This window comes from Idiotropiscis lumnitzeri, chromosome 19, assembly GCF_059441095.1.
Source record: "Idiotropiscis lumnitzeri isolate Australia: NSW breed Sydney's pygmy pipehorse chromosome 19, RoL_Ilum_1.0, whole genome shotgun sequence".
Taxonomy (NCBI): Eukaryota; Metazoa; Chordata; class Actinopteri; order Syngnathiformes; family Syngnathidae; genus Idiotropiscis; species Idiotropiscis lumnitzeri.
In genome coordinates, this window is record NC_142409.1 from 4,590,729 (window position 1) to 4,616,523 (window position 25,795).

Here is a 25,795-nt window from a genome sequence, read left to right on the forward strand (position 1 = left end):
CGTATATGCCCCAGATTTTTATGTGTGCGTACAAGCTCTATTCAGAGCTGACGCCCCCGCATATGAAATGCGGTTCACTTTTTCCAAATTGTCTCGTGTCATGCAAACTCATTTTGTAACCACATTAAAAGCCTCTCTCGGAGTTCCAACAAGCACGTTCACGCTCCAAAGCTACAAGGTGTGTGTGTGTTGTAAAAAACATCATACCAGTGACCAGCTCTCTGATTTCGACATCTCCCGTTTTCCTCAGAAGGCGGACGAGCGCTGGGATGCCTCCGCAGTTCTTCAAGGCCACTTTATTCTCGTCATTGGCCTTGCCGTAAACCAGGTTCCTCAGGGCTCCGCAGGCACTGCGGTGAACCTCGCTCATCCTGTGGTCCAGCAGGTCCACCAGCAGCTGGATGCCTCCCTGTCTGCGGATCTAGAGCACACATAAAATTAAAAAAAAAAAAAATCACTGCATTTGTGTCTTGGTCCTTAACTTTTTATGGGGCATGACAATTTTTCAGATTTGCATAATGTTGATTTTTTATTATTATTATTATTTATTATCAATTCAATATCACCATACATCTTTATCTATCACCATACAAATTCTAACAAAATGTTTAGGTGCACCCGAGGGTCGTCAGCATGACTTAAGAAATTAAATGAAAATTTCAACAATAGCTCCATATTAGTTAATTCATTTCAATCAAGAGTGCACAGTTGACAATATGCCCTTAATTTACGTAATACAATACTTTTTACCAGCATCATTTAAAAAGTAATGACGGCAATTTCTCTTTTGCCAATGCCAAAAGTACTGCTGAGCAGAATAAAGTTGAACAGTGGAGTTGTGCCATAGCGGATGTCTGCTTGGATGATGTCATGGAGTTGTTTTTAGCCTCCAGTCTGCTTTATTCTCATTTATCAGCCAAGTAGTGCACTCCATTTTTCCTTAATTACCCCAAGACCTGATTAATCGACAATAAATCCTACACACTCGTGATAAATCTCAACAATATATTAATCGGCTTGTTATGCCAATCTCATTCCAAGCATAGACGCTTGGACTTTGGCCCACCTGCGCATCTTCTTGCATGATTTTTTTTTTCCGGGGCGCTCAAGCTACCTTCCCTCATTCTGAAAATGTGTTTCTTAGGAAAACTGAAGGCTCTAAACTGACCGTGGGTGTGTATGTGAGAATGATTGATTGTTCTACATGCCCAGCTAAGCACACCTTGGACCCCTAATGAGCATAACCGGTGTAGAAAATGGATGAATGGATCCCATCCTAAGCTGTATATGTGAGGTGGATGGGGTCCATTCAAAACGTTTTGAAGAGTTATTCCTAAAAGCCTTTTCAATTATTTCCATTTAAATTGCATTTTAGCAATATGGCGGCTATCTCATGGGCCAAACACTTCATACAACAAAAAGGTGAATTTAACCCAAAAATGCTCTGCACAATAATAAGTTCAATTTACCGCTACTAGTCGAAACATGGCATTCTGATTAATATTGCATTTGTGGAATATGAGTTAAGCAGCAAATACACCCGTTTTTAGCCATGTCAAGGGCGGCCGTTTTGTCACCTCTGTTGACTAAAAATGTCTTAAGTAATGACCAATCATAGCTGAGCCATAACTGGTTGTTACCCGAGCCCTGAGCAACTGCGATGACATTTTAAGTTCCCACTGAGTGACAAAATGGCCGCCCCCTGAGATGGACAAAAACGGGTGGATTTTACTGCTCAACTCATATTCCACAAATACAATATCAATCAGAATGCCGTGTTTAAACTAGTGGAGTCGTTTAGAACATATGATTCGATCGAAAATTTTTGGGTTGACTTCCCCTTTAAGAGATCCAACAAAGATAAAGAAGTGTTTTCTTGAACTTCCCCTTTCCACCTTGGACAACCAAGACTACAACTATCTACATGAAGTGTTTCGGTTTATAGCATGACAGAGGCAAAGACGTGACTTTGACTTACATTTAAAAAAAAAAAAAGAAAGAAATGAAAGAAAAAAAACTTCTAACATAGCTTTGATTACATTTAAGTGAAAAGACATTCAAAAGAGGCGGCGGTAAAGAAGAAAGAGGAGTGCACAAGGGTGCGATGGAGGACAAGAAGAGGACGGAGGTGTTTGATGACACAGCAGGAGTCTATTGAGTAAAATGACTTAGCTTATCTATTCAATTAAAATGGATTAAGGGTTGCCGTGAATGGCAAACTAACCTTGCTGTATTGACGCCACTGTTTCCTTGCTGTCCCCCCTTACGTCCCGACAATCTTTAGCTCTTCCCACCCTTTGTCCAAATACATCTCGCTTGTTTCATCTCATATTCTGTGAAAGGCATCATGCTATTACTTTGCATTGTCTTCGAGATAGCCACACGGCTTACCGGGACCGGCGTCCTTTACCCCCCTCTTATACCATGTAAAGAATATTAGAAGCGTGGATTGATTTGTATTTGTCTCCCGCTGTTATGCAGCAGCCACAACTATCGGTAACCCATAGCGACAGCATTGCTGTGGTAACAGTTAGCGGTGGTGACAGGCGGGGTTGTGGGACTCGGAGATGCTGGAGGCATTAAAAAAAATAAATAAATAAATAAAAAATCCCAGCGAGATACCCAGGATACACGGGTGACACTTCTTAGACGTGATGGTTAGCACGTGAAGCCAAACAAAGTGTGTTAGTGGGGATGAGTCACCACATATGGAATGTCAGCACAAATCAGCGACATGCTCACTGTTTAGTGGCTTGATTGTGAGTGAAGACGTGTCACACACCTTCAAACCCATCAAGCAGACAAGCGGGCTCTCATGCGAGTTTTTTTTTTTTTTTTTTTTTGGTCTCACGTTTTGCCTCGATTTTGGAACCTTTCAACCTTTGCCTAATTGAATTTGTGTCCTGAAGCAGTGATTTCCCTACAGGGACATTTCAAAATGGGCCATGTTTAACCGTCTATTATTTGCACCGAGGCAGAGAGCGCAATGAAGGGTTGGCGGCAAGTGACTGTCTACAATGACAAATAAGAGTGTACAAGTAAAAGACAGGCGTGGCTCACGTGCATCGCAGAATGGGATCGGGAAATTCTTTTGGAAATCTCAATATGTGAGTCGGTTTTATAGTTTGGGTTTGAGGACATTCTGGACTACCGTCAATATTGAGGTTACCCAGAGGAACATAAAAAAAAAAAAAAATACAAAAATTGGCAATGACACAGTTTACTTTTTGAAAAAAATATTTTTTCACAACACAAATGTGTAATCGAAGGTGCGCCAAGATTAATTTCACATGCTTGTTAGCTTTTCCTTTCTTTCTTGATGACAACCACAGAAGCAGAAGTAAGAAAGTGGTACACACGTCACTGTAATGACGTGTCATAAAAACATCAATTATGTAAATTAACCAAATTGTGATATCACTACTTGGCAACATTTACATTCGCTGGATTTTTTGAGAAACATTAAACACATTAGATTTCAGGCATTTAAGAGACCAAGATTTTTCTCTACATTTCCCCTGGAAAATACGGACAGCAAGTTTTTTTTGGGCATGGATTCTACTTGCATTATGTCCTACGTGGAAATTCTTTTGAATCCAAACAAATGCGGAAATTGTTTTGAATTGAAACAAGCGTCCCAAAGGGGATTGTTTTTAACTTCAAAAGGCTCCAATCTGAGTGAATTTGTTCTTGGAAAGTGGAATTTTTGACAGCCTGTCTTTACCAAATGCATTGTTATATATATAAAAAAAAAAAAGAAGAAAATAAATGTACCTCTAGGCATTCATGTCCATCTAATAAAGCGAGTGGGTGAATAAAGAAAAGCTGTTCCAGCCTGACACCATACAATTAGGGATGTGTTAACAAGATGACAAACAATATATTTCTTACATACTGCTTTGTTGTAATTTACCACTTACCCTCCTAATACGGTCCCTCCCTCAAAAATTTTAATAGCTGCCAGGTGCATCCTCTCAAAACAAATAATTTCCTCCCTTAAATAGACACTTTCTCGTTCCCATCATGAGCACATTTGAAATCTGTTGCTAATTTTGTTAAACACCAAAACGTTCTGTTTTTAATAGCCCATCCACCGACAATCTTTGTGTAATCCAGATGATAATATTCTTCTTATGTCTCTCACTTCCTCTTCACGCCCTTTTTGGAGTATTATACTTCAGGAACGAATACCGTTGTGTCTCCAATTAACCGTTCATTGTGTCATACCGTGCCATCTGGGTCTGTTTTAAGATCAACGCTGACAAAAGTAAGTGTCATAATCTATGTTCCTAATTTATGCATTGTAAAATGAATTAAAAAAAAACAAAAAAACTGACACAATCATGAATGCTAACCTGACAACGCTGACAATGTTATGACTCCAGGACACAAAACGTTGATAATTAAGTGATACAGAAACAAAGACAAGCTGCCGCTCAGCTCGATCACAAAAAGATTCCTCAATGAGATTCCTTATTTATTTATTTATTTATTTATTTATTTTTCTTCCAAACCCAACAGCTGGAAGGCAGATTAATTTTTTTTCTTTTTTTTCCTGGGAGCACAATCACACCTCACTCATAATTTTAGGGGTGCAAACAGAGCATTTGGATAAAACATGTCAAAATCTCAACAACGCAACATCAATAATATATCACTGAACATGACATGAATAAAAGGTAGCCTGCTGCTTCCAAGCAAAATTAACCTTTGTCCATGAGAATGCCAACAAAATTCTGCAGGGAGTATTTAGCACTCATGACACATGCCAGGTAGCTTGCCTTAATTTAATTAAAGGAACGATTCAGTGAGGATGGCCTATTTTTCACTCAATAACTCTCTTTATATTTTTTGAATAGGAAAATAATATTAGCTTGCATCTTCAATTTTGCTTTGGAGAAATCAGTAAAAAACTGATGAAACACCCCTTTCTATTCAGCAATATGACCATGCCTCCTCCTTCTCCTTGTCTTGGTGGGAGTCAACAGAGGAACCGGACACAATATGTCCTTTCAAAATCATTGTAGGTACATAAATCACTAATAATGTCCAAAATGGATGAAAATAGATCTACACGTCAACCTCTGAAAATATCACAACAATTGTCCTCTCCATGGCTCACGCAAGAGAGAATGATGAAGAAACGATTTCTCTCATGCCGGGTGTGTTTTTCTTTGATTAGTCCCCAAGATACCAACACAGTTTGTTCCATCATTGCTAAATCAAAGTTACCGTCGCCATTATTTTAGGACCGACAGATCTTATGATTTTCGGTCTGACTCGCTCGCACCGTCCGGCATACGGGATCCAAACAAGAAATGATTGTTCACAAAATATTCTCAAAATAAATCATTTCACCAATAATAATTAACAGGAAACCATGCCGAAAAATTTACATGCAAATGAATACACACACTCATAAAATATTAGACTCAAACAAAGATTGTAGATTTCTGTTGTCATGGCAACTAATTGATGTTAATACTAGCGCCAGCTACAAGCAGCCACACAGCCAAATAAAGTCATTGACGGAGTCAGGCTGAAAAAAGCAGACCCCGCCCATCGATAATCTGCATCATTAAAATGTGCTTATTGAAATCATAAAAACGCATTAAATCAATTTTTTGGGGTGGGGTGAATGGTTTCGAGCAATTGCGAGGCTCCTTGTTATAAGTAAACCTATGTAAAATAATTCAGCTCATGATTTCAGTTTCTTCATGGGAGTTTTCACTCCTACGTCCCAAAACACTTGCTGCCGCTCACATGCTGAATTAATTGCTACTCGCTTTGTTTTCTACAGCCTCTGAGCATAATTGTAACAGACTATTTGCTGCTCAACGTCTGACGTGGCTAACGTGAGCCAATTCCAAATGACCGAGAAAAAAAACAAATGGAGCGACACTTCTCTGTTTGCCGCCTCGTCGACAGTAGCAGCAACAAAACATATCTCATTACAATGTGGGACAATATCATTGCAGTCTGCGGGAACGAGAGGTATAAAAAAAAAAAAAATTAATTCCTTCCTACTTACTACCACATTTTTTTTTTAAATTTAATTTATAGGTCGCACAAGCGCAAGTAGCTGAAAAATTCACTTGCACCCGCTTGAATTTTCAGGGCAAAATGTGACAATTCTGTGGCAGACTGGAGCCCTGAAAAGAATCCACAAAACGTATAACAATGGTGTGTTATTTGTATAATTGACAACTATTCTTGAAAATGATGGGAAAAAAAAAATCATCATTTAATAATGTATACAATGGTTAAAAAATGTTATATCCGCACAATTTCACAATTTACAAAACATTATCATGTGAACATATCAAGACACAGCCAAATGGGGGGGTAAAATAAAAATCAACCAATTACCTGCAACGTATGTAATCTTTCACAACATCTGCTTTATTATGAGACCCACTTGCCATTTCATTTGCAAGTGAGCAGCAAATTCACAAGCTGTCAGTGTTTATTTTTAAAAACACACAAAGTCTCACAGCAAGAGTTTTAAAACAAACATTAATCGTCACATTATTAATGCTGTGTGATCCTCGGAAATTTGACTCTGACAAAAATAATACTGTGCGCGTGAGATGTGAAATGTTCAGAGGGAAACTATCTGCTCAAAATATATATTAAAAAAAAAAAAGTGTCTTTGATTTTTTTCCTCCCACTCGTAATTTATTTCACGATGACTGACTGATTGATTTTCAATCCCACAGCACCAGCGTTACTAATTCCACGTTTTGTGTCATTTACACTTACTTTTTGGCTGAATATATAAAATGTCAAATTAAGCAGACTGCTAAAAAATAAAATAAAAAGAAAAAAAATCGACTCCAATCAGATCAAATTAGAAGAGTTGTATGCCTTCAAAAAGAGTCATGCTCAACTGTAATTGTCACTACAAACTATAAATTCACCACCATTTCTATTATTGTGCAAAATGGAGAATCCTATTTAACAAGTTCATTTAATTTCATCTCACCACAATGATTATAACCTGCATCTCCATAAAAATTAACTTCCCATTCGCAATTGAGATCTGATGTTGTCAAGCCATTGATGTCGCGTTTTATCCTTGACTGTGCAAGTGTACCTAATGTTTTGGCCGATGACTGCTTTATTGGTCAATTTGTCGTCTTTGGGAGTCGTAAAAACAAGGGGCAAATAAAGCATAGCGGGTGAAGGGCCAGATAAGAAGAAAATAAAGAGCATTACTGCATCATCACAGAGATCTGTCACGGGAATTCCCATTTTTCTGGACCTGGAGGAGGTCCAGCACCAAGAAAAGGTCACCCTGTCAGGTTAAGCTATTAATAATAATCCAGTTGGTCTGTAATGGTGTTATTTTGACTTAATGAAACACAAGTCAGTGCAGCTGGCAGCGGGGGAAATTAAAGGCCTTTTTTTTTTTTTATGAAGTAATAGAAGTGCTTCTTTAACTACTTCATCTTCCCTGCCTGTGATTATTTTTTTTTCCTCACCCTGGAACAAAAGAAAGGTGAGTATTCTTCAAAACAGCCTTGAAGAGCTTACTAAACACTCAGAAAGTGCACTAAACAAAAACGACATTTTATTCAGCAAGATATTTATTTTGCATTAATTAATTGAAGAGTTCACCAAACTAAAAAATTAGAGGTACTAAATAATAGCAAGGACAACAATAACTTAAATAATAGCAGAGATACTGCTGCAAGAGTTCAAAAGTGTTAAATAACCAAATACAAGTTGCGTAACACACAAGAGCTCAAAATTTTTTTTTTTTTTTTTTTGCTGCTCATTAGAACAAAATCTTCCTAATAAACATGCTATGATTTCATTTACACGCTACGAGTCTGCATTGACGTGCACCAAAATGTGCTTGTAAAAACCAAGGCAGGCTGGTTATTGGCTGCTTCTCCCTCACGCAATGACGCATGATGAAGTGCTTTTGCTGCACTTGGGACCTTGAATGAAACACTCCAAAAAGTGATGAAAGAAACTCCGTCAAGTAGAAAGCGGAGGTTTTTTTTTTTTTTATTTTCCTCACTGTTGAATGCCTTCACTTACAAACGTTAATTGCATTCATTATCAAAGACATTAACGTTATTTTATTTCAGGGCAACAAGAGTTGAGTGGAATGATTGCATTTGCTTATTTTCTTGCCCGGGTGGGTGGATAAGTGGCTTTGTGAGAATTACAGGTGGCGTCTTAAAGCTTAATTGTCAACATTAGCTGATATCTAGCCGGTCCATCATACACGTGTGTGCTGCAATCTATTTGTGTAAGAATAGTTATTGTCCAATCGTTTCATTTTTTTGCAATAAATAGAAAAAAAAATTGATATGTTCTTCATTAGGTATTCAACATCAGATTTGTAAAGAATTTTGAGCCTCAACTTAATACAATCGAGTGTGATACAGCCGCACCGTTTTCACAGAGCCGCTTGCCTTATTAAAGTCTTCAAATAAGTATCCAATTGAGAGACCAAGTGATTTCGATAGCTACGGTAAGATTAAACAAATCAATAAAAAGGAGAACTCAAAGGGATGCGGTTGAAGGGTAAGGTTTATAATCCGGAACAGGTCCGTTTATGTCCCATTACTCGAAGCGGAACAGAGGGAAATGCAAAACTATGCAGAGGAACTCAATCCTCTCGTTTGTTTTCAAGTGTTTTATAGACGCTGCAGACACTAACCTCAGCTTTGATCTTGTTGTCTCCAAAGCAGAGGTGTTGAAGGTATGCGGCAGCGTTGGACTGCACAGATGGGAACTGATGTTGCAGCATCTGGATCACCTCTGGCAGCTCTGGATCTCGCCAGCCAAACTCCCTGCGCAGACAGGACAGATGGAGACATTTTGACTCCTTAGGAGATGTAACAAGAGTCTTGCCGATATTACCTCAGGGAAGACAAATAAAATCCAAAACCTTCTCCTGTCACACCAAAAGCTACAGATAAAGATTTGATAAATATAGCCATAAAGGATAAAATGATAGCGCTTTCACGAATGACAATTTGAACGTCAGAATTCACCTTCTAGTGTCTTGAGAGGGTGACACATCGTTTACACGAGCGTCTGACAGCTTGGAAAAGATCCAAATTACACATAAATATTCAAAATATGATTTTGAAATTGCACAGACAACTGAAAGTGAAAGAAGTTCATGATATCACAAAAACAATTTGTAGAATACAAAACTGCCTGCGAGCTCAGAAAATGTCTGTAATTATCCTTAAGGGATACAATGAGAAGCCTGCATCAGTTCATCGTTGAAATTTGCAACGGTTTGGCTTTCTTATTTTTTTTTTGTCCATGGAAAAGTAACAACAATTATACTTAAGCAGTATATTCTGATTCAATGTAGCTTGAAGAACAATTAATCATCTGACATTAGAATATAATAAAATGTCATCATTTAACTCATACACTCCCATTGACAGCTCAAGACGTCAAAAAGCCGTTTTTACTGGGCTGCGGCAGGAATGAAGTTAACTCATTTACTGTCAAAGACAGCTATACTCCGGATTTTCGGGACTATTAGCTGTAACTTTTTTCACACGCTTCAAACCCTGTGGCATTAAATGTAACGTGGTTAATTTATTCGTCACATCTGACTAATGAAATTACAGAATACATCACAAAGGACCAATAAAATTGTCCCGAGTGCACCCTCATACTGAATAATCAGCCATCTGCAGCGCACACAGACTGGCTGAGTTGCGGAAGTGTGTGTGCGTAGCGGTACACGATGTGTAAGAGTGAATGTAGGGGATATAGTAGAACCAAAATAAGCATCATGAGTTGAGTTGAAGCAAAGGGAAAGAGTGCCACAAATACAACCATTTCTGAGATGCAATCATCGGGAATAGCGGGAAAATATGTGGATTTTCCCAAACGGGACGGTCGAACCCCCGCTACCATCGGCGATTAACTTTCGTAGTGTGAATATTACGTTTAGGAGCATTTTCACGTATGTCAGCCTACGCCACTCGCATATATCTCCATCCCCCATTGTTTATAACTTTTAGACCCTTGACAGACGCCGTCATCCCAAATCCACCCCCACCACCCCTGTGGATGATTACGTGTCATCACGTAACGGCCTCCAACCCACGACCCCCCTACCCCCCCACATATGTTGATGAATAATTTTTGGCATGTGACAGCAGCCGGACAAATCCACGCTCACTATGGGTCAGTGTAGAATATTCCCGGGCTGAATTTTGGTCCCAGTACATCTCTGCCCATGCGGCCAATCTATGTTCAGATTTGTTTTTAAGGCTAAAAAATTATTACGGTTAAACAAAATCCATTTTAACTGGGTTGGAATGAGTTTTGAGGATAAAAAAAAAAACAATACTCCAGAGTAACGGATAACAAGTAACACGGTGTATCGTTGACATTTCGGTTCTCCTTTGTCTAGGCGCTACTTCTGTAGGAACAAGTGCTCCCAAAAAAAAAACACTGACACAAACAAAGACAGATGTTTTGACGCTGGATCAGGTACGTTGTGGTTTTGAGTGATATCATGCAAGACGGCAGTTTCAATTTGTGTGCATTAGAGCATTTCTTTTCTCCAAAAAATTGGGGGGGGGGGGGCGGTACTCATACATATCCCCTCAGGAGGTCCACCGAAATACGTACTGCAAGCGATGGGACTTATGCTATGTGCTGTCTTTCATCAATTTCCGCCCCTGTGAGCACACTGGAAAGAGTAAATAAAGTAAAATAACACCCAGGAAATGGCCTCCCTCATTGTAGCATCCCCTGCTGATAATTCCTCTGTAATGGTCCCCTGAATGAGAAAATTATGAGTGTGTGAGAAAGTGTGGGTGGGTATGTCTCCACAATCACCCATGTTATTTTCTTTAATAACCACCCTGTAAGTAACTGGCTTTCAGGATACTCCCAACTCCCAGCGTGATCCCACAAAAGCCTTTGTTGAAATTTTGCAACCTGCATCGATTTTGCTCTATGAGGATTGATTTTGCTGTTACCGCTTTCACGCTGGCTCTTGTGTGCCAAAATAGCCAACGCTATAATTCCCCATCTAGATATCCTGGTTTATTTTCCTCACTTGCCCGTACATGAAAATAGGGTAAATACAGAGAAATTGACCCGCCCGAGGAGTTGGAAATGGCCCTGGCCTCCATGCTGTGGTCTCGGCTGGATCAAGAGCACGCGGTGTGTGAAGCATCGTTGCAAAGCGGAGCGCTCGCGAGGAGTAAACATGGCTCTCGAAGATAAAGTGAGCTCTTGCCTGGACGGGTCTTTATCTGCCAAATGATAAGTGTTCATTCAGCTGGAAAGCATGGCTGATGGAGGGAGCTTGAGGAGCGATAGGAGGAGGGGGGGGGCATTCCCAGGGCATTTAGGAGGAGAGACCCTCAAACAACACTAAATCACATGGGCAGATAACATCAGGGAACTTTGTTTATGTGTGTGTACAAGTGGCAAGATTTGATTAAGGCTTGGGATGTGGACACACATGGCTTGACTTGTTTGTTTCCAAAGTGTGTGCTTGTGTGTGTGCGTGTACTTAAAAGTGTATATTTCGTTCTCTTTTTAACATTGTTTATATATAAACTTGGCTGTGACTGTGTGTGTGTGTGTGTGTGTGTGTATGTGTGTGTGTGATCCATCTCTTGCCACCTCACAGCTCTGTCAACGTACGTAATAGAAAGCAGTGAGATCTGCTGATAAGATAAGCATCATGGCTCACCATTAATTAAAAAGGCCTGGTAGGGTAGCCAGACACACACGGAGAGGAAAGCAGAGCAAAATGCTGAGGGAGGATTGGCGTTGAGGGGAAAACCCCACAGGGACAACAGGCAAGAGGGAGAATAAAAATAATATCACTTTTTTTTTTTTTTTTTTTTTAAAAACGAAAGGATAAAGAGGTAAACAGCCCTCAGACAGGACACCAGTCAACACTGGCGCTAATGAGCGGTACAAACCTGTTAGACACACTGCTGGGCGACGAGCCAGTGACGTGAAACAGCGGGAAGCAAACACACAAAAACACTAAAGCGGCGACAAGAGTTGTGCCAGCAAAAAAAACGCAAGTTCACACTAAATATGTATTAAGGCAGTTTGTTCTCGCCAGAGTTATACAAGCTTCAATGCCTCTAAATATGGTGGATATATTTTTCAAATGGTGTGGTATGCTTTATTATTTGACAAAGTGCATTTGTCTCCAAGTGAAATGGATCTCAGCTTGGGTTTTCCTGTGTGGAATTTGCATGGCTGTGTTTTTGTGGCTTTTCATATTCCATGGACTACAAATTGCATAGAGGCGTGAATTGAATTATGTAAAGAATTTATTATGGTGACAGCGAAAGTTCAATGCTCTCTCAATATTGGGAATGACTCATCCGGCGAGAAACTTGTGAATAATGGCCGACGAGAATGCTTTTGGAGATGCTGACAAAATGTCAAAGCGTCTTCTAATGATTTTAGGTGGACTCTGTCGGAGGGCACGGTAGCAAATATGCATCACCGTAATTTATTACGTCCTTTTTGCCCTCACAGTTCAATTCGCATCCATTTTCAGAGCCCACAACACATTTGAAAAGACAGCTCCCGACAGGAAGTGTGTCTCGCTGGGCTTAATCTGATTGGACACGGCCTGTCATTTATGATAACTGATTGGCGGACAGGAAAGCATTGTGCATACCAAAGCAGATGCTAATTAGGACCTGAACATCCATCTTGAGGGCACGGAAATGGACGCAGGTATAAAAGGTGGTCAGTGGGGCGAATGAGAGATTAAGAGATATTGGAGGATGGAAAGGGAGAGAAAGTGCCAAAAACAGTTTAGGTAATTTACAACCTTGGTGATGAAACGGCTACACATTACTCTGGAGAAGCTAAATAAGAGTTTGACTTTGACAAAGGAGGCAAGCTGGACAGTTTTTTTTTTTTTTTTTAAGTGCTGGCTAGTAAATCATTCTGGCCGTCAAACATCAACTAATTCCATTTTCTCCCTTTTGTCTCAGATCTTCTGCAATATTGCATTCTAACAAGACTCAATATTAAGAATCTCATTAACTCTTAGACGTACACTGTCAAAGAAATACACAGTATATTCAATATATTTATCATTGTGGCTGCACAATATAGAATGTAGAACAGCACTGTGTCTATACTGAAAGGTGATTATAATACCGTAAACAGTGGAAAGCCCCAAATACATGTTTGAAAAATATGCCACAAAGTCATGCAAGGTGTCATGCAACATGTCTGCAAATTTTGTCAGGACAGTAAATATTCTCTTGTACGGAATCATATTTGCATTGTTCAAAATTTCCGTATGACATAATTTCCTTATGTGGGGAAAAAACTACAGTGGATGTGTGAAGATTTTAGCACGACAACAGTTAAAGGACACGTTCATTTACGCCACAGTACTTAGACAGCAATTTTCTCTGAGCAGGTAAACTGCCGGAATCGTACTTTATTTTTTTTATTTTTTATGTTTTATTTGACGAAAATATTGATGATCCAGGAAATAAATGAAGAAATATATAAATGTAATTCATTTCTGAGGGAAAATTTTATTTCAAAGCAGAAGAATGTCACTCAGCACAAACAAAATCCTATTTTCAATCAATAGCTCTTAAAACTGTATCGTTCCAATAATTATTAGCATTATTGTAACCTGTAAAGTAATACTTTTTGTTTTAAGCAATTGCATCTCATTAGATTTGCAGGACCTACACAAGTTAAGCTTAAACAGTAAGTCTGAGCACGATTCAAACTGACACAAAGTATGTTACAACAATTTCTCCGACAAACAAGGCACTAAAGAAGAAGCAAGCAGAAAAACAACCCATGAAAAGAAGCACACTGACAACTTTGTGAACACTGCATTAAGTCGACGTGTCTTTTTGGCACACGAAAAGCCCGGCTAAATGGGATTTATCATGGCAACGCGATGCAACTAGGCAAAGGATTTGCCACACTTTCAAAAAGATTTTGCTCACTCACATCCCTTGAATCGAGGAAAATATTTTGACATGCATGAATGCAGGTGTGTGTGTGTGTGTGTGTGTGTCTTTAAGCGAGTTTTAAGAGTAACATTATTTGACTCCTGCTTTTAATATTGGCGGGCAGAACCGCAGCTTATCTGTCAGCGTCGTGTTTGGATGAGACGATATTGACAAGCCTTCAGCAAAAAATAAAAATGTATAAAATATTGATTCTTTGAGCTTTTATCTCATGTCTGATCGTTCGACTTGTGGGCTATCATATAGGGACTGACATCATGTCTTATGTATTCAGTATCTGATTTTGAGTCTTCCTCAGCGAATGGATAAGTGACACGGTTCATTTGATTGAGCTACCTATCACAATTAGACAAAAACATCTTTGTCCTAGCGTGTCTATGAAGGTTATTTTTTGTTAATGAAAGCTAATTAAATAACTGAAAAACATTTTTGTTACCGAAGTAAATTAAAACCGAAAATGATTTGAAGAAAAAGAAAACTAACTGAAGCGACATTTTACTGTCAGAAATGAAACTAATTACATTTATTTCCCCTCTGGCAATCATTTGAAGTTTCTTTTGTCATTTATGTCAGGTCGTAATGCAACCCGTGGTAAAAAGTGTCTTTCTTTTTTATTTCATAGGAAAAAATTCATAAAGTAAACGGAAAAAAAAAGTCGCTATGCATCTGTGTTAAATACTTCTCAACAAGGATTCAAGCCACAAATCCACTTTAGAAAAAGCCAATTTAATTGGCAAACAAGGTATTCTAGCTTGATTATAATCACCTTTGAAAGTGGTATTATCCACCGCATTTATTATAATTAAAAGTCTGTGGACTGTTAAACAGTACCCTTTACCAAAATATTTTAAAATGTGATTTTTTTTTTTTTACTACCAAATAGTTACCATGGAGTTTTTCTTTTTTGCACATAAGGAAAACACCATTTTTCTTATACGAAAACTACGGTAACTACAACTAAACTAAGACTAATTGTTTTTGAAAAAACTAAAACTAGAACAAAGCCACTCTGAAAACTAAAAAAAAACAAAACGCAAAGTAAAAAAAATATATATAATTAATATTCCCAAATCTACAATAACATTGGTCACGATAACATTTTTACTTTGACAATATACCTGAACATCACAGTACCGGTACTGAAACTGGAAGATGGCAAAAATCAATAAAAAGCAGGAGAATAATAGCTCATACCAAAATATTTGATATTATTTCAACCTTCAGGCAGTATAAAAATCTCACTGAATGATTAGCATGTGACATCCCAAACACTGTCGCTATGTGGTGCCCCAGACATTTCCACCTTCTATCTTTTATATTTGCGTCACTTGGATGACTGACAAGCTCACCCCCGCCACCGCACTCGAGTACCAGTACCCCAAAACCAAAACTCTCCTCCCTTCGTTCACCTTTGTAATGAGCCAAATGAAAGTAAGCCAGTGTAAGAAAACCACTCTTGGTGGGAATAGAAAAAGAGTGGTGAGAACCTGAGAAGAAAAGAAGGCCATGAATGAGATCAAGGAATGTGATGAAGAGAGAAGGAGTACATATTACTTCTTTTATCAAGCTCATCACGTCAGGACTAGTACGCCAGATGCGACTTTCGCTCTCATTCTATCCATACAATTGTCTGCACATAGCAGCAAAAACCACACTGTCTATCTTAGTCTGCTCCTTGTTCTATATTAGATGGGTTGGGGAAAAAAAAGAACAAGACAAGAAAAAAAAAAAAAATCAATAGGCTTTCTCCAAGGGTCTTCCGGTCTGGGATGGATAGCAAGGGAGCGTGAATGAAAGCCAACAAAGAGTCTCTGTGACAAGAATATGAGGTGTGGAATGAAACTGCTTACATACTATGATGCTATGGATAAAAGAGCAAACCATGAGTTGTATGACAGCAAACATACCTTTGAAGGAAAACACACACAAAGACATCAATGCAGATATGAATTAAAAATGAATTCTGAACACATTCAGGCTTCTGCTGGAAAAAATCCGCCAGGAAAAACATTCTAGATGAGCTGAACTTTATTTGGGGCAACTGAGAAGCACTTTAAAATGGAGACAGGTGTGTGATTGGGTAATTTTGAGCAAAACCAGCTCAGTATCAATCAAATCTTATCCAATTTGATGTGCATGCGTGAGTTTCAAGCTAATATGCTATTCGTACTTATCTGGATCTGATTGTAGGATCTGATTACATTTAGCTATTTTGGATCCAGAAGCTTCTATCCAAGTAGTCGTCTCAAATAAAGCAGTGGGATGATTGTTTCAATGTGCTGTAATGGTGCAGCTTTATTCGTCTATTTTATCAAAGTAACCTGAATGATCGTGGGTAATGTGTGTAATGCGTCCACCAGAAAATAAGCTGATGACAACATTTGAGGCCGAATCCAATCATATATCAAGCTGTCACCTCACATGCATATAGTGTACACACATTCATTCATACAAAATGACGACAAATACACACACATTTACATAGAGATGATCCAATACAGTATTTGCTGAGCACAAATTTTCAGCCCATTGTCACCAGCCCCATTTGATACAGTGCAATTACGGAATGTTTACAGAGCAAAACATCAAGCCAGTGAAACCTACGCATTCGACTGAGGTGACGTAGAGAATTATGCACCACCTGGAGAACAATGTGATAATGATCATTAAACGCAGGAATTTCTGTGACTGTGACTTGAAAAGCTACTATAGCCAATTAGAAGGTAACTCGAAGCTTGTGATGTTGACGGACGAAGGTGGTGATGAGTGTTCGCATGATGCGTCTGATAAGTCCTTCAAAACAATAAAAATGACAAGTTTTGTTACAAATTAAGGTATCAGTCAGCCAAACTTATAATATTTCATCTATTGCTATGTTTGCTCCTCTTTTTTGTATGTTCCAGCATACGTCTCTGTATGACCCTTTTGCATCATGCTGCCCCTCACAGGTCAATCTGGGAATTACAACCAATTTGGTTGCAGGGAGGAGACTTGATATTGTTGGTGGACATCCTTACGTGTGTGTTGTGATGGTCACATCGACATTTTCCTCCTCATGTGGGCTCTCTCAAGTTTTAAAAATACCTATAACATTTTGGAGAACTAAGAGTTTAAGGATTCAAACGTACATGTTTCTTTTGGTAAATAATGGCGAGAAAACAGTCACTTGGTGGACTACCACAAGGGCAAAAAAAAGACACAAACTGCAACACAAGTGAGCATAACATCCAATCAAATTCGTCATCTAGTGCACTCAGCCAATCAAAGTGAGAGGGGAAGATTAAGCTGACGGAAGAATGAGAGCTGGCTGAGAAATTAGGGGTCTATTGTCTTTTGATTTGAAAGCCCAGATGCAATCACCTCAACAAGTAGCGCTCCGGCCCCTGAATGAGAAACAGTAAAGATGAGCCCGTTCCGTGCCGATAATGCTAATGAGGACGTTAACGTGCGTGTGCGCGTAATCGACAAATTGCAGCTTTATGTCACGGGTCTATTGAAGGTTGCGCTCACTGTGACACTCCGGCATCCACATGCAACTACAATTTATCCAGATAGTCTGACATGTTAAGGTCAAACTGGATTCCAGCTCTTTGAGTATGACAGGTCGTTAATGTGTGCATGTGTGTTTGTGTGAGTTAGTCTCATTTGCGGGGATCAGATATAAAATTCAACAAAATCAACCAAATATTTGAAAAATCTATCTTTTTTTTTTTTTTAGATTGGATTACACTTATACAAATTGTGCATCATTTTGAGCAAAGTTTCCATCTTATCAATATTAGAAAAGCATGAAGATGTGATGCGGTCAAGTTTGACATCACGGTGTTAAATTGATAAATGTCGGGCTGACTAAAAGTCATTAAAACGTGAATTTTATTAGCAAATCAAGATTTAGTTGATTGCATTAGTTTATTTAAATAATGCCGTGTATGTGCTCTACATGCACATTAAAACGTCACAAATTGACTACCAGTGGTCTTCTGCTTCTACGTACCATACTGAGAGGTGGAACGCCACCTGTGGAAACGGGACAGTGGGAAGCCACGACGAGGGTGTGAATTTGAACACAAACCCACCATTGTCCAAGTCCCAGATGCCGTCACTCTCATTATCTGTTTGCAGTCAGCCTTTGCTATCGCGCGCTGCAGCTCCGGATGCACCAATTTCACGTACGGGCCACGGTGAAAGGGGCTATTGTTTGTAATGTTTGACAGAGAGAGGTGTTAATGTATTTTAGTGCTCGTTCTAAAGGCTGTGATTTGTGTTGGTGCTGTAGAATTACACGGGATTACTCAGTAATTATGGTCACATGGACTAGACTGAATGTGTGTGTGCAAGGGGGTAATGGGGAGTAATGCAATAATCGGCTGGCAGTGTCATCACGGCGAAAGTGTATTTATGACACAGTCAAACACTTAGGCGGTGGTGTTGATGTCCCGCTCTTTTGCAAGCTTATTGGCGCTCTTATTCACACACCTGTAAACATGAATTCATGCAGTACGTACACTCGCTCTGCTGTCAAAAAGAGGGCACAGTGGAGGCTAAACTGAAGCGCCACAGAAAACCTGTTAAGTGGAGGCCAAGGTGACAAGCCGGCCGCGACTAGAGAGAGAGACTGTAGAACCAAATGGTTTGACTTGATAAGATAAAAAGAAAAATGTGTGACCCCACTGCCCTGGAGATCCCCACCTTTTTTTTTTTTTTTTTTTATAATCAACCATTGGGTGCTTGTGTGAATGTTGATATTTGGACGTGACTTGCTTTGCACTTGTATGAGCTAAAGAAGAAAACAGTGAAATGACGCAAAATGGACAGAAATTTCATAAACGAGTGTGTGGCGAGTGCACCTGCTCCAGTTATTAGTTTACACTCGAGCAATAAGACAGCAAGGCGAATTGCAGAGTGCACCAACGTTTGCTAAGAGCTTTACAGAACGACATGTTGGAAACGATGCCGGTGATGATGACATATAACGTAAGCGCGTGGCTCATGATGAATTTCGACGACAGAAATGAATCATTTAGATCGCGTCATGCTCCGACAATTAGGATTACACCAAAGATTGATGGTGGTCCAGTAATATCTGGCCCACTTTGAAAGACCGCCTAACTGATTTTCATAACATTGCTCATGACAGAAATAACTAGAAATGCATGATCCTTGATGAGCACAAATCTGTTTGGATATTATTTGAATATTGCCAATATTATTAGCGTTGTTATTGCACCAGCCAACTTGTACAGTTCTCCGCAGATATAAAGGAATAAGTTGAAGGAAGAAATGAAGGCAGAAAAAAAAGAGCATTCCTGTGCACTCCACCTTTAGGAGGGGAAAATTAGGTATACATACCATTGGAATATATATTCGATGATATAATCTAAAAATTCAGTTTTGATCTTTATGTGTCTAGGTTGACAGGTTTAACATATTACCTCACCTCTTCAACCACTTTCTTAAATTTATATCCAAGATAATGATTAGCATCAACTTACTTTGGAATTGCAAAATTCTGAATATAGAGAATTTAATTATATTCAAGGCAGTCATTCGCTCACCTGGAATGAATCCGTTATTCAGAATGCCCAGTGGAGACCAGAGAAGAAAAGACCACGGCAGAGACACAAGCATTTGTTTTCATTCCAAGGTCAACCAAACACATCCCGCAAACACGCACACAAATAGATGGGCCACTTCAAAAAAGGAAAATTACGACAATGGGCAATTTACCGAGAACAGGCAGGGGCGATGGCCAAGCCACAGCTGCACATCCACACGCACACGATACAGCTGTGCCTCAGGGCCAAGGTTCTGGCAAAGCATCATTACCCTCCCCTGGAGGTGATACCATATCCCAGCATGCATTTCTCATGTGGAGTGGAAATTACCCATGGGCCATGCTGAGAGGCAAAAGAGTGTGTCCTCTCTTCTATATGGCTCCCTTCTTTCCTTTCTTCGTAAATCCTTCCCTCACTTTTGGGACTGTGACAAAGTATACGTTTACTATCCCATCCTGCTCTCACAACTCGCTCCCAGAGACGCAGTTTTGTAAACCTCTCTTCTCTAACTGATAAACAGACGGAGATAACTCAAGAAATAGAACCTAAAGCAACTGGCAAAAGGTCTCCAGATTAACGTTTTTTTATTAGGAGCAAAGTGGCGTCTAAACTGAAATTTTAGGGGTACAACCAGAAATTGCTTCAGATAAATGGCTTGAAGTGTGGAGCAATAGTTTGGCAGCAACTAAAAATATTCAAGAATAATTAAAAAAAAGAAATAAGAAAAAGACAAATCAGCAAATTTACTAGTTTCACATAAGCAAGCACGTAAAAAAAATTAAATTTCCCATTCCTGACCAATAGTAATAGATTTTTTCTTTCAGCCCACAACCATTTAGTCAGTTGCGCATGGTAATGTTTAAAATTAAGAACGCATCATGAAATTCACTCCCTAACACAATAAAGCCCTGAGAAACAATGTATAAAATTATTTGGGGGGTCAGAAAACAACTTATTTTTCTGTTAAATGTAAAATTACTAGTTCGGCTTGACTGCAATTAAAATGACTTAATTAGTGTTTAGACGCCGTCCTTGGTTCAAGCAAAAAGAAGAAAAAAAACGTCACTGTGTTGCTCTCCATGGTGCTGAAACTACTTCCGCCTATTAAAATAAAAACCTCAACACCATCATTTATTAATAGAGCTCCATACTTGATGCTCGCAAACCATACTTTGACCAAAAGCTATTTTAAAATAGAAATGTCAATGAATCATCAACATTTATTGGTATATCTGCCTCCTTTGTGACGTTCCAGAAATTCCACTCTGGTTAAAGTGCTCTTATAATACAGTCAAAATCAACTATTGTATATTTGCCTCATAATTCTGCTGCAAACATGCGCTGATATTTGTGCACAAACTATGGAAATCCCCTCAAATAAAGAACAGAAAGTGTGGCAAGTAGCCATGGTATATTATGAGAAAAAAAATCTCCCTCCACTTGAAACAATAGTAACCCCCAGGAGTGGTGTCGTAAACCGTGTCGTGACAGGTTCTTTCACTTAAGAGGCTGCGGAATCCCCAGTTTGCAGATAATCCTGTGGTCAAGAACCTTTCACACATACAAACAAGGTGTGCGCTCAGCTTGCCACTGCCTTAATTTCCATCTAGAGCGGCTGTCCCATCTGTTGACTCATACATACGCAAAATGGATCCAACACGCTTAATTCACTTGAATGTGCACAAACAGACTCCAGTGCACGTGTGGCAGCAACAGTGCGGACACTTCAGCTTTCCTTAAGTCACAAATAAATAAATAAATAAATACAATAACGTAAAACTCATAAAGGTTTGGTTTGCATGAGCACTCTGCTTATCCATATCCATCCCATACGCACTCAACCAACATGCACTCAATTAATAATTAAAAAAACATATACAGTATATAGAAGGTGAGGTTGTGCCGGTTGGAAGTCAATTCAGATGACAAAAGAGCATGAGGTGATGAAATGAAGAAAGAAAATCCCATGCTTTTATTTGATTTTTTTTTTTTTAACTGCACAGGTGTTAATGTCCAATCCACTCCAAAATCCCGTTTGTACACTACCGTCTATTAGTTCCAGAATATTTATTTCATTTAGGCACTGTATTATGTCTAAGTCAGAATTTTGGTCTCCTGCACTAATTTACATGTATATTTCGCCATTTTAGTAGCGCGACTTCACGGAGGCACAAATTTAGAAGTTGCACCGCATGAAATTGTATTCAAAATGGAACGTTACCTTTCGACTCGCAAAGGGGAGAATTTCAGATGTGCCTCTATATGCATCTTTTTGTTATAACCTTAAAAAGCGTTACCTAATAAAAACATCAATGAAAACTCATGTCTGTGTTCTCCCCGCTAGCATGCTGCGGGCTTATTGGCGCTTGTATAAGAGCGAAGTAAAGCAAACACGTGGGAGAAACAATATACCGCAGTCTTGTTTTTGATCAGTGTGTTGCGACTGCTTCTATTTGCCTTCCCATCAATCCGCATCTCTCTTGGCCAAACTCCCCCCTTCAAGATGTTTGTAAGACACCTGTGCTTCTCTTGAGCTTCTAAGCTTTGTAACAATAACCATCCACACCCACCTCTTCCACCTTAGTGGTCCCTAATTCCCACTCTCCCTGAGCTAATGTTCCTCTCCCCCTTGTTCTTGCTCACACACCCCACCCACCATGCCTCACTACTTGTTTCTTCTTCCCTTCATCTTCTTAATCAAACTCGTCTGTGTATTTTCCTTCCTTAGCAACTACCCCCCTCATTTGTTTTGCTTTATTATCTGCCCTTACTTCTTATAGTGCTTTAAGGAGACCACACAGAACAAACAACACATTCACGCGACCAATCATCTAAATTATAAAACCACTACTCTAAATGATTGTATGCACTTTGATCCACTTTCCTCTTCATCAAATCCCCCTTCTCCCGACATGTGCCGCTCCGTCCTTTTCATTGCGCTTCTTCCTCTCACACTTTGCTTATGCACCGCCTCTTCTTCACTCGTTTCTCACTTTCTTTATCCTTCCTACTTTCCTCCCCATATCCACTTAATCTACCACCTTCCTTTACTCCCATCATCTATTAGGGCTTGGTGGCTTTTCTGTGTCCTCACATCTACTCCATCCTGCTCACTCCTCGGCAAGCTGTAATGGCGCCTTAACAGCGTTACGAGCAGCCACACATGACACGCACTCACATTAGGCTTCAAAATGCATAAATATAGAACCGGAAATACATTGATTTCTTCTACACGCATTGATGCATACTCAAAAATAACCTCTGCCTTCACTCAAGGCATTTCTTGTCTCTAAATAGCTGCTAACTCATTTAGCACTTCATGCCAGCTCGGCTCGATCCAATTATTGAAAGAAGAACGACTGGAGTTGGAGTATAGGCAACCTCGTGCCAAAGAGAAATGTAACACAAACTGCAGTTACAATACAATTCGATTAAGTAGAGTGAGGGATTAAAACGGCTTGACAAAAAGAACAACTCGAGAATTTGAGGACCTTTAAGTGCAGCGCGGGTAAATTTACAAAAATGTGTGAACGGCATTTCCTTCTGAATTCCAATGAATGGTGTAAAAGTGTCCAACACTTCTCAGACACCAAATCGGCTCAAATTACATTAAATCATCTTATTGTTATTATGTCAGGATGAAGTCTGGGGGACAGAGGGGACGGTGGAATCTGCTTACTCAGCTAAGAGGACGAAAAAAATTTGCTGTAAATAATGTCTGCCTAGGAACAAGAAGCAGGACGATACACCGATTAAATCCATAAGATAATCAATTCTTAAAGGATTTGTTAGTAAGATTCAATTGTGTAAATTATGCCATTCTCACAATATTTTAGAAACAGGTCACGGCGTATTGGACCATAGCCATGATATGTGTTTATTTGAATGTGAATTTCAAAATAATTCAAGGTAATATAGTGCCAAATTTCATTTTTATGAATAAATAATCTTACCTGGGATCCTTTTGAATGGAGTCAATAGAAGGTGAACGCTGCAGGGTGCCTTCGGGCGGCAGGGCGGGCCCAGACTTGCTGTAAGGTGATTCAACCACCGAGGGGCAGTACTGCAAGGTGCGGTAAGGGTCCGCCACGTAGGGGTCCGAGCCGTACATGTCGCCCCCTCCCCCGCTTGTGGTGTAGCCTGGTCCCACCGTGGCATAGTTGTTGGTCCCGCCACGGCTGTAGTTTCCCGTTCCGGCGCCGTGACTTCCGGTTCGCTGCAAAGGGGTGGAGTCGACACCGGGGGAGGAGGGAGCTATGGCAGGAAAGTAGGGACAAAGGACATAACTTAGGACATGGTCATGGAGACGGTGGGAGAAGTCTACAAGGACGGTTGATGGGATGGAAAGAGGAGAGCAAAGGATAGGAACAAACAGGCATGTCTCCATATGGATTGATAAATATTGGCCACATGCCCGGGATTAACAACAAGACCAATGTTTACCGCAGGGATTGGAGAGAGGGAGAGAGACACAGAATGTCAAATCATTTCAACAGCTGCTGGGAAAAAAACTCTCATTTAAAGACATCCCGACTTCTGGAGCATTCTTCAATCGGTACTAAAACCCGCTTTAACACTCAGCACTGTTTCCTTCTTGTCATGAAGCTGGAGAACAACTGGATAAACTTTTATTTGCCCAAATAATGAGACATCTGCTCATGAGCAGTAAGGACTGAAAAAAAATTAAAACAAAATGTAAAAACACCAAGCTTTATGCGTTTAGCGAGAGATGGGGAATTGAATGGGGAATCGCTCGGTGATGTAAGAATTCTGCAGGGGCAGTGGAGCTGTCACCTTCCTTCGCTCCTGCGTGGGAGCAAAGGAGCAGCGATATATCAAGGTGTTAATGTGAGTCTGGGGGCCTTGTTTCTCGGGCTGTAAAAACACTAAGAGAAGTCGTGAGTGTGTATGTGTGTGTGTGCGTGAAGCGGGGAGGCTGATCCATCTCATCTGTCTTTAGCAGCAAGGTACACAAAAAAAACACAAATGTGCACACATGCAAACGCCGTGATGAATGCCCTCTTCAAAGACAATGTGATAAATCACAGAGGTGCGGGATCAATGAGGGGGGTCCTGATTGACTGGGGCTTTAACTCAATCCAACGAGGCTCCTATTAAAGGAGTATTAGCCTTTAAAAAAAATTGCACTTGAATTGAAAAATAAAAAAATAAATCACACAGTGAATGTGTGCATAAACAACCCTCTGTCAACAGCAACAGGTACACCTGTGCAATGTAAAGAGAAAATTCTGCCTTTGTAAAGATCCAAATGATTGACATTGACAGGGTGGTATTGAATATACAGTATCGGATTGATTCATTAAATGTAGTATGATGTGTCGAAAAGAGGCGAGGCCCTTGGAAACTAATATACATTCTGATCATGTTTTCATCATGCATTGTGATCATTGGTTAAAAATATGTGGATTTAGTTGGAAACCAAATGTGAAGAAATGGCAAAAACATTATGTGATGAAATTAGTTAATATTAGTTTTTCCCCTTGTGGGGATAGGCTGGCATCTTTTTGAGGGAGGTGTTCACTTCTTCTGTTAATTAAATTGGGGCACAGGACATCAATTATTTGAGATTTGTATGTGCGTCATTTGGAAGGTGGTCGAGTCGTTTTGGAGCATGCTATAACAGGAACCAGGAACCAAGAACTCGACAGATCTTCATATTTTGTGAATTTAACTTCAGGTTTTTGTTTTGTTGGTCAAATGGCATCACAAACTATAAAGTGCTACTTTCACAGCAGCAGCCCAAAACTTCAGTCATCCATTCACGCTGCATACTAGAGTGGATTCAATTAATGGAACGCGACGCATTCCTAAAAATATCTTCGCAATCTTTGTGGCTAGAGTTCATTTCCAGTATGTTGTTCTTTTAGTGCCACATTGAAAAAATTAAAAACACAGTTCAGTATGAAGCAGTACGCCACTGCACACTAAAACGAGCATTTTTTAATTTTATTTTGTTGCTGCTTTTTCTAATCAAGCGACCAGTGAGTGTAAATACGCGGGGGGGGTCTTTTAAGTGTGGCCTGAGAGTACTTTGCTTGTTAGTGCTCTCTTGAGAAGTGACACACACTTGTTTCCTGTTATCTCTCCCCTTAACTCACAGTCACCTGCTTAACACATCACAACACTTAATTACTGTTTGTTTTCGTTTTTTTATGATCGCTTGTATGAGACAATCAGGAACAAGACCGTACTATGAAATGTAATAGAAATTCCTCGAGTGGAATTCTC

General features: G+C 39.6%; 1 protein-coding gene across 5 annotated transcripts in view; it reads right to left on the bottom strand.

The window, feature by feature from the left end:
* Positions 1–25,795, bottom strand: part of ctnnd2a (catenin (cadherin-associated protein), delta 2a) — a 172,055-nt gene that overhangs the window by 45,583 nt on the left and 100,677 nt on the right. For 3 of the 5 annotated variants that reach the window (XM_088283197.1, XM_088283201.1, XM_088283202.1), the window contains exons 12-14: positions 23,500–23,866; positions 8,678–8,810; positions 208–421 (exon numbers count right to left, since the gene is read on the bottom strand). In XM_088283197.1, coding sequence (XP_088139323.1) covers positions 208–421; positions 8,678–8,810; positions 23,500–23,866 — 714 coding nt within the window. The remainder of the gene's footprint in view (positions 1–207; positions 422–8,677; positions 8,811–23,499; positions 23,867–25,795) is intronic. The other 2 variants (XM_088283199.1, XM_088283198.1) reach the window with 1 other exon arrangement.